The 10,787-nt window shown below is 29.4% G+C and overlaps 1 protein-coding gene across 1 annotated transcript in view; it reads left to right on the top strand.

Annotated features, from left to right (window-relative positions):
* The window catches only part of Gad1 (glutamate decarboxylase), a 243,241-nt gene extending 233,189 nt beyond the window's left edge, over positions 1–10,052 (top strand). Inside the window, exon 11 of the mRNA XM_081735456.1 lies at positions 45–10,052. Coding sequence (XP_081591582.1) covers positions 45–230 — 186 coding nt within the window. The 3' untranslated portion in view covers positions 231–10,052. The remainder of the gene's footprint in view (positions 1–44) is intronic.
* Positions 10,053–10,787: the final 735 nt, after the last annotated feature.

Consider the following 10,787-nt stretch of genomic DNA (forward strand, 5'->3'; position numbering starts at 1 on the left):
TTACAATTCTCTCACATGCACCTTTGTGAATTTAACTTTTCCAGATCACACCTATATTGAAGCATAGAATGATGGAAGCAGGTACTATGATGATTGGTTACCAACCCAACTACATTGGAACAGAGGAGAAGCCAAACTTCTTCCGAAACATCATCTCTAGTATAGCAGTATTAGAATCAGACATCGACTTCCTTTTAGTCGAACTCGATAGACTGGGACATGATCTTTAATGTTGAACAGTGCACTTAGTAGAGGGTAGTCGACTCCCACTTAGTACCACATGTTGAGTTCACAGAAGTTGTTAAATCTTCACAATGTTTGATGTTGAAAATAAAGAGAGAGAGATATGTTATAATTTAAGAATTATATATATATACACATAGAAATATATATATTTGAAAACGAAACCTGCATCCTCAAGCAGAAAAATATATAGTGTAGTATTGCAATAAATGTACACTACGTAATCCAACATACGACTGTTGAAACCTCTTCTAGCGGTTCATCATCTGAAGATAACTATTCTAGTCTTGGTTGCTTTAAACTACTACATTAGGAAAGTATTTTAGTATAATGTACAGGATACATGGTGTGCTTAAAATGTGTAGGTATTTAACTAAATAAATTTATACATAATTGTGTGCTTCTTATCCTGTTATATTCTGAAATATTGTGGTATAATTATTATTATTATTGTATTTTTTTCTCTTGTATGGTTAAAACTACTTCAGGGATTCATATATTATGTAAATATAATAAATCATACAAAACAGAGCAAAATAATTGCCCAAAACGCACGGTTGTATTTGCAGAAGTGTACTTTTAAGTATAGAAAGTGTTTCTTGTACTAATTCGTTAAATCAGAAAGGTAACCTTACTTTCATTGTAACCTGTTGCTGAGCACGAAAATCTGTTTAAAATCAACTTTTACATGAAGCGAAAGCATACTTCAGTATATTTGTCCAAATATTAATGTAGCAACACAGTTTTAATAAATTGTCAATTTTAAATATTTTGTGTAATACTAGATGAATAGAAAGCTGTAAGTCTCGTGCTATTAGACTACAAATTCTTTTTTTTTTTTTTCCATAGAATAAAATATTGTTTTAATACGTATATGAACTAAAATCTGCTATAGGTTCTCAGCAATAACATACAAATACGTTGATCTTAAATCCAATAATAAAATATCAAGAAATAAGTATTGAGATACAAATGTGTGCTAATCTGAGATAAGATAATTATCTGTAAATCAGTATTTGTTTATGTATTAGATTTGATTAGCAGTATAATCTGACATACTTCGAGAACAAAAAGAAGCTTTTAAAAATCTCTTATGACAACACTGTAATATATCAGACGCAGTGTCATTAAACATTGGCAAATGAAAATTATCAAAACATACTAACTTGTTTGCATTGAACAATATATTTATTCTTGAATGAAAAATTTAAACAATAAAAAGTTTAGAAATAATAAACATAATACATGTACAGTGAATATTGGCACAGAACAATAATTATACTACGAATACAGCGTAAGTATAAAACTCAGTTTCGACAGAGAAACTTGCTCTTTTATCCTTAGTATATATCTAATGAAAATTATAGAGAGAAAATATCAAATAATGTGGAAACAAGAATTCGAACATTGGTTTCACAACGCACTGCATTTTCTTACAATTACATTTAAAATTATTTAACATTTGCATTTTTAGAAGATAACCCTAAAATATTTGACATTTGCATTTTTATTTCTTTTCATGATTATATTATGTCTAAGGTTTTTATTTGCTACTGAAGGACCGATTATATTTCTCTGCTACTGAATATTGTTGAATACTGTAGTATTTCTTTTGAAGTAAAGGTTTCCAGAGAGATAAGGGTCAGTCTCTTTGAAAAAACTTTACAACTATTGAAATAGTACAGTGTTCTCAATATGTCAGAGGAATCCCAGTTATATTCTGTATTACTCCTGGAAACCTATCGTATTACTTCCCCTTAGTAACTCGATTTTCAAATGTGATAATAAAACTCGAATATATTTTTCCAATGAGTTTTCGATCAAATGTAAATGGAAGAAGTAACATCTAAATCTGATAATATGGACAATTTATGTTTCATGTTTGCGATCTGTAAACTAAACTTTAAACAAACAAACAAAAAAAAAAAAAGAAAAAAAAAAAGAAATTCTGTTTATTGTGAAATTTACTTTATAGTGTCCAAGAACAGATTTTTAAGTTTTCTAAGGAATATTACTTTCTGTTATCAAAGACTATTACATTATTATTATTATTATTATTATTATTATTATTATTATTATTATTATTATTATTATTATTATTATTATTATTATTATTATTATTATTATTCATTCCTTTTAATCCCTTCTTTGGTTAAGTATGTTGACATCTTAAAGACACCAAAAAGTAAATTGCTGGATTGTTTCTAGGTATGTCAGAAAATCTATTGCCAGTAAGTCAACGATTCAACTTCCCTGATATTGTTAGTTTATTTTTCATATTGCACTAAAACTTCACATTGAATGTTAGGCATTGCACGCATCCAATTTTATACACGATAATTATTTCATTTTAAAGAAATAACGGATTATATTTTCTTCAAATACTTAACGATACTATTTTAAGAAATAAAATTAGTACCAAGTTCTTAACTCTCGGAAGCCCAATGGGATACATTTTGTACCCACACTTTCAAATTTGCTTCTGTTTCCTGCATTTTTTCTGCGATTTTAGCTGTTCTTTTCTTAGCTGAGTACATCTGGCCCTTCTATATTTTCTACATGAAAGCTCCGGTGAATATAATTAATTATTGAAATAATTGGAAATTTGTACTAGTGGTGTAAACAAATGTGCTCCCATGAGCTTCCATGTTAAGATATTCTTTTCTAATAACAGATGTCTCTGTTCTTTGTGATATTAGTAAGATGTTATTCACCAGTAATGCAAACATGTAAGAACTTTACAAAATTCAATGTAAATGGATATTTCCTTCAATCTTTTGCATTTTTGTTTCTTGGAGTTTGCTTTTCTAGGTCCATGCATTTATTTATTGAACAAAATCTCTTGTTATCATAATAATCTTAATTCTCTTTTTGCTTTTCAAAAGATTGTATCATATAATTGAATTTACCAATATTATCAATAAAAGCTGTGCATACAAACAAAATAATAATCTTAATACTTTTCCCCCAATAGTAAAGTAAAAAATAAGTTGGGGTACAAAATCTACCTCACTGGGCTTTCGCGAAACAAAAGAATTTTAATTATTGTAATCTTCAACTTAAATCAGCTACTGACAAGATACTCAACATAAACAAACCAAGGATTTGCTTTAATTATTAAGAGGAAAATATGGTATACATATGTATTAAGGATGGTTAAAATATTGTAACACATACTTTATAAATATGAAATTCCTCTTAAAAGAAATCCACGGTATTGTGTAAAAAGGCAAAAAGAAGAAAAGAAGATATGTTTAAAATATACACAAAAAGTTTTAATTGCTTGACTTTCGTAGAATGACAAGTTCTTTTCTATTTATTACAATAATTAAGACCATTTATGATTAATTTCACAATTTCTGAATTTCCTTCTTAAAACTTAAATCTAAATTTGAGAAACATGATTACGAATTATAAAATGAAAAAAATAATAATTTCTATTTATTGATTTTCTGAAATTGAGTGATTCAATAAAAAACCAACTTTCAAACGGAAACAAAATTTATGTTATAAATGCACATGTTTTATATATAACATGCGTAAACAGAAAAGCAATGACAGAGTTCTAGAGTAAATATTGGAGCTTTCAAGCAACAGACATGTTTAAAAACACCGCAGAGGTACATCAGTCATGGACAACGTAGTGTTAATAAAAATAATAAAGACAAAGAAAAATATGTAAAAAAAAAATAGTTAAAACTGTAGACCAAACAACGTTAATTAACATATATGCTAGCGGTGAAAGTGAATTGTTGTGAGACAATATTGAATCTATATCTATATTTCACATGTTTTGGCACAAATATACTGTATTTTCTTGTCAAAATTCATGCTTTGGGTGCAATTGAAAGAGATTCATGTTACATGAACACATTATATTCACGAATTTATTTTCGTAATGTTATTACTAATGCATATGCTTGGTCTTCGTACAGTTGAAACATATGTCTAAGTTTACCATGAGATTTAAAGGCATACAATATTTGCAATCATTTCTTATCTTATGCAACTAACTCTTTCTTATGAACTGCTTGTTAGAATGAGATCACATTGAATGCTTCAAGAAAAATTAAGAATAATAACAATGTGAAATGTAAGACACAATTTACTTCTATTTAACTTTGCTTCAATATAATTAAATCTAATAATACTATTCATTTGTCTGGCTAATTTTTTTTAGAAAATTTCAACAGTGTACAATGTTCACAATCCTGATACATTAGAGACCTACCAATTCAGTGGCGTATTTAGGAGGCCATCGGGCTCAAGCCCCCTTCCCGAAATAAATTTGTTAGTTTTTCGCATTTCAAGTACAACAATAATCCTGGTTATCATTTCTAAGAATTGCATTGACTTTCCATTTTCTTATGCTCTTTGTTCAGAAATAATACTGTAATTGTCAAATTTCATTCCATAAGAGAAGTGTTTTTTTTTCTTTCTTTCTTTCGTCCATTCTACTCTTCTGTTTCTTTTCTTAGTTGTTACTTTGTTTCGTTTCTCCTATCATACTTTCAAACGTTGTTAGTTGTGATTCAAGTCGGCCGTTGTCACTAACACCAAAACTAAGAGGAGCTGATAAGCGAAACTGGTGTTTCTCACCAACTTTCACGGATAGCAACATAACGGGACTTTAGTTATTATAACTAAGGAATATTTGCATCGTTTAGTTATAAAGAAAGGTAAATGTTTGAATTAAAGAAAATCAAGAGGGGGAATAGTACCCCGTTAAATTAGGTAGGCCAAAAGGATGCTTCTTTTTCTTCTATGAATAGAATAAAAGGTTAGATTCACTGCTAAATTTTTGTGTGTATCATATCATATAAGGTTCACCAATTTACAATTTTGCCATTAAAACTGCAATCAGTATATTTCAGCTTCAACTTATATCAACATTTTCTTTCAAGAAAAAAACATATACAGATAAAACTGAATATGTTCATTCTTTTTGAAATGAAACCAGTTAATTTCAAATGAAATTAATTCAACATGTGTTTGCAGGAGCACCATTTCGGATTTGCCTGGGGAGGGGGGAGGGGAGAATAAGATCCTACCGACATACGAGTTTCACGCTTTTTCCTAGTATATTGTAAGGATTAAGAAAATAGACTACTATCGATTTTAATGATAGTAGACAATCGATTAAAATATATTTAATTCTCAAACTCTCCCTGCTTCCGAATGTTGTACATAGCCCTCCGAAACAAAACCCTAAATACGCCATTGTACCAATTCAACAATACATACATTTTGTTGGTTAAAAATAAATCATAACATTGAAGGTTTAGAATATTAAAGTTACAATATTAATGTATTGGTTTCTGTCATGTAATAGAGACAAAAAGAGAACATAAAATCATACGAGCAACCATTATTTATTTCGGGCATAAAGTAAATAAGTAACTTTAATATAAAAGTTAAAAATGAGAAACCCACCTCATATTAAGAAACCTGATAAACTAAGCTACTTTGTCTTAATTACAAAAGTATTACTTTATTTTAATCTACCAGCCATAATTCTTAATTTCTCAAAGATATATATATATATATACTGTATATTGAGATTTAAACAAGATACTGTACGTTAATCAAGTATAGCAATCTAAGTATGTGCTTTACTCACTTCCCATTTCTTTTCTCTTAATCAAGTTCATTTATAAGTAATTATCTTTAGAAATATTTCAACAAAATTTCCATGAATATCTTTCCACTGCTTCAGGGCAACCAAACTATATCATAAAATTTTAATTATTTTATGAAAAGTCCTTTAAAAATTCACTTTCATACGCATATATGTACCCACTGCCTGGTATGTTGTATATTGCTGTGATATGTTCTAATGGTTACTGCATAGTAATCTAGAGTCATATGTAAATAAGAGATCTATATAAATTAATAAATATACATATATATATAATACATAGAAATCTCTATATGTACAGTGTTGCAACTTTTCTGTGGTATCAAATTTGAAAAAATAATATATATGGTGTCCATCACGTTTGAAACTAAAACATCGTTGTAATTAGAGTCCGTAATATCATTGATTTATGATTTTGAAAACTGAAAGGAGTATAATACAAATATTAAATAAATAAATATTATTTTTGAAATATATGTGAGAATGATCGAATATTTGTTCTTTGTCATGTTATAACGTTTTTGCAGTTGCTTATTCTGTAACTCATTTGTAAGTTATTGTACGACAGATGGAAACTGGTTCATATATTTTTGTAGGATTACTTGAAGTAAGAAAAAGATTCTTTTCTTAATATTCGTTAAACAGGTTTATTAATATATTATATATAATACAGAGGAACATACTAACAATGTTGAAAGATAACATATGTATTATTATTATTATTATTATTATTATTATTATTATAGTTTTAGCAGTATATTTTGTACATATTGTTATAGTTAGCATTGAAATGAAACCGGCTATTTACATTGTAATTCGTTTCGATCTACACTATTTGTTAATGTCTAATTAATACTACAGCCACGTCACTATTATTGGGATCATATCAATAACTGGGAAATGCTATAAACTTAAAATTTTAATCTAAAATCAGGTTTATGTATTATTTAGTAATTTAACATTAAATATGCTTAGTATTATTGTCCAAGGGATAACAAACCACATAAATTGTGTAAAAGTAATAAGTTATTGCAGATTTTTGGACATTTGCACAATACTAAGGAGTGATTAAATAATTAATACATCGGAAAATAGGATTGGCTTTCACTTCTATATTTTAGACAATATGTGTATACATAAGATGAACAACCTATATATAAGTATACAGAAGATGAGGAGCGGAACACAACGAATAATACCAAAACGTTTGAAAACGTACATATGGTATTTGAACTGTAACAAAGAAACAAAAAAAAAAGTAATTTTCAATTGGCACAAAGATGTTCTATCAACTGAATTTATAGTAGGAAAAATTTTTAACATTCTTTTATGTATGCAAGATAATTTTTTGGGGGGGCGGGGGATTATGAGAAATTTTATTAAATTAGAATAAAAAAATAGTACTATTATCGGATCTATATATCGAACTTCAGTATCTTTCAACGACCAAGGGAAAAAATATAAAGACGCTATTTTATAATTAGGATAAAGGGAAGAAAAGTATGAAAATTAAATATTTGCAGTTAGTAAAAGTCAAAAAATACAAAATTTTACTAATATTTTTCAAATTTCCATATTTACAAAAGTTTCAATCTTCTCGTATTAGATGTACACATTTATTATAGAAATAAATAAATAAATAAATAAATAAAATATAACATATCCAAACTACAATGGCTGACAGAGATCGCTTGAGTTTAAAAGAAATATTTTGTTGGTAATTCTCACGTTGATTATCTAAGATGTTTCCTGTTTCAAATAAAATATTTCTTCGAGTGCACTTCTTTGTATATCAAAAGTTTTGATTAAGAAAAGAAACTTTTTTATTCCCTACGTCAGTTTCCATCTCTTGCGATATATTTTCTTATATTTGTTGCTATGTACATATATATATTCATTATTGATGGTCTTTTAAATAAATAAACCAGAGATCATATTTGTTGTACAGTATGTTTTATGAAAATGAAAGAGTGAAAAATATTATATCATCCAAGAGCAATATTTCAGAAAAATTCCAAACAAATTTTTCTGAGGCAACATCCATGTCTTCCAGTGGAGCAGGGAGCATTGGTTCAGATCTCTCTATAAAAGAGATGACCAGCTCCCATCCACCAATGTTTAACAGCATGCTCTAAAACTAAAAGTGCTCAGTGAAAATATCAAGTATCTCATTCCTTTTAAATATATTTTAAATACATCATATCTCAATGTTATTTTCTAAATCATTATTATAGGAATCGTGTGGTGAAAATGTAAGCATGAATGTATGGGTAGATGTAGAATTGTATCTCTCAGTGATTGGTAGTCATTTAACATTTGTTTGCAGCAGTAAACTGTATGTGACATGGTCTGCAGCTTGAAGTTGGATCCACATCACTACTAGGTTTTTATCCAAAGCTCTGTGCTCCCAACTGTGATCGAATCCGTGAATATGCACACAGAAAGATAGCGCGTTAGTCACATGGCCACGAACGAGCAGTAGTATTCTTGTAGTTCGAAAGATCGTAAGCAATAATCTGTATAGCAATGTAGTAATATCACGCATTTCAGTGAACTAGTAATATGTAGAAGTGGCTGGCTGTTTCATCAGTTACAAATCTTATCCATCTGATTAGTTATATAGTATAGTTATATTTACTCAACATTAAGAAGTGGAAATCAGGGACTCTATTTAGAAGCTAGAAAATACATGACGCTGTTCGAATATGGTCATTAACGGGAGTGTGTCTTTATATTACAACAAAAATTCACTATACGCAAATCTCAACTTTTATTTTCTTCAGCGCTTATGGAACAAGAAAACAATTTCTTTTGATCGAAGAGGTATTGCATTAGATTCAGTTTCAGTTGGCTTGTTATTAACATGCAAAACCAACGAATATAATAACTTTTAGATGAACCTTTTTGTTTTAAACGTCTGCAGAATCTAAATCAGAACTTTTTTTAGGGAAGAATGCAAAAATATGCATAATATGTTTGTCTTCCTGCAAAAGTAGTTTCTATGCATTCTTTTATAACATCATGTTGAAAATATTACTAGGTATGAAGTTAGGAACAGAAAAGTTTTGTTAATACAAATTAATTCCCTAAAACTTAATTAGTAAAGCTTGAATTTATGAAGTTATGTGCGTGTATGTGTGTATGTGTATATGTGCGTTAAGTACATGTCTCCTACATGCTTTTAGTATTATGTATATGATGAAAACAAATTTCTCTAACAAAAAAATAATTTAAATAGTATTCATATAAAACTAGAAAGATAATCTACTTTCATTCTCTCATTCATTTAAAATATTGAATCATGGATCTATATTTTTATGACTCTTACAGAGGTATAAATTGTGATAAGACAATATAATATATTCACTGAGTTCTTTTACGAAAAGACTTGCTGTTCTTTTAGCAATGTAAGTTTTGAAGAGTTAAAAAATGAAAACAGTACGATTGTTGAAAGTATACGTGTTAAAGTACGATGTATGTGTATTTAAAAGTATGGGTGAATGGGTGTAACAGTGTATATTTTTTGCATAAGAAACTATAAATGTGCACACTGTACTCTTTCATTCAGTGTGTGTGTATAATCATAACATATATTGTTCGAACTTTTGAAACCACAGATAAAAAGGATAAATATGACGTTGTCTCAAAACAGTCTTTTAGAAAAGTAAAATATGTACTTAAAAATCTCATACCCCCTTGTGACCGGGGACCAGGTAGTACAAAACTAACCACACACGCAACTGAACTGAGTCTTATACGGCAGTACCAACAGCAGCAGTAGTTGTAAAAATGTAGAACAAAATAAAGTAAGTGTAAACTTAATGTTTTACTCAAGCGACAGTAAGAACTAGTTTTAAAAGGGAAATGTGTGCACAATATGAAATCGATAAAAATCTTGATAAAATAAAAAATTGAGTGCCGTAGGAGCGTGAGAAATGCATTTAATGAAAACGAAATAAATGAGTGTATGTAGACGCGTAAAACAAAGAAAAAGTGAAATGGGAGAATACAAAAAAGCTGTTAGTTGATGATAATGTTGTGTCCATGTGTACTATTGTTGATTGTGCTACGACAGTTCTTAACAATGTCAGCACAAAGTCATGCTTCTTGTGTAATGTCAGAGAAATATTAACAATGTACTAAGAAAATAAATTATGTTACAATAAAATAACTACTTTTGTTTTCTTCTATCTTACAGTTTTTGCATAGCCATAGTCAAAAGTAAAACAAACAACATACAGGCGACACAAAAATTGCTAGAAATTATTATACTACCCAATAACTTTGAAGAGAAATCAGACAAAGAATAAATGAAATCTTTGAGTTTTATGTCCCACGCTTATGCCGGTAAGGCTAAAGGAGACGGTGATGATGAGTAATGAATGAAATGGTGGAATGAAGAAAGTGGGAGGAAACGGGGGAGCCCCGAGAAAACCCACGCACACGGTGTTTGTCGACCACAAAGTTCACTTGGTGGGGGCTGGGATGGAACCCGGGACCCCAAGCACCAGAGGTGAACGCTCTACCACTGAGCCACCGCGGCCCCCAAATCAGACAAAGATGTAATATGTCATCCCAATTATTCAACATTTACAGTGAATGTTTAATGAAGGAAGCATTAATGGGAATTGGAGATTTCAAGATTGGAAGGCAGATCATTAAACAAGATCAGGTATGCAGATGATACGGTTGTTATAAGCTAGAACCGAAGAAATATTGCAGGAGACGATTGACAAAATATTTGACATTGGAAAACTGTATGGAATGGAAATTAATATCGAGAAATTAAGTCATGAGAACATCCCTGGAAATGGACCCTTACGGGTCAGAGTAGAACATAGAGTACTTGAAGAGGTCGATCATTTCAAATATCTGGGAAGTATTCTGACGAAAGACGCGTACTACA

The sequence above is a fragment of the Thermobia domestica genome, chromosome 13 (genome assembly GCF_964235325.1).
Source record: "Thermobia domestica chromosome 13, izTheDome1.hap1.1, whole genome shotgun sequence".
Taxonomy (NCBI): Eukaryota; Metazoa; Arthropoda; class Insecta; order Zygentoma; family Lepismatidae; genus Thermobia; species Thermobia domestica.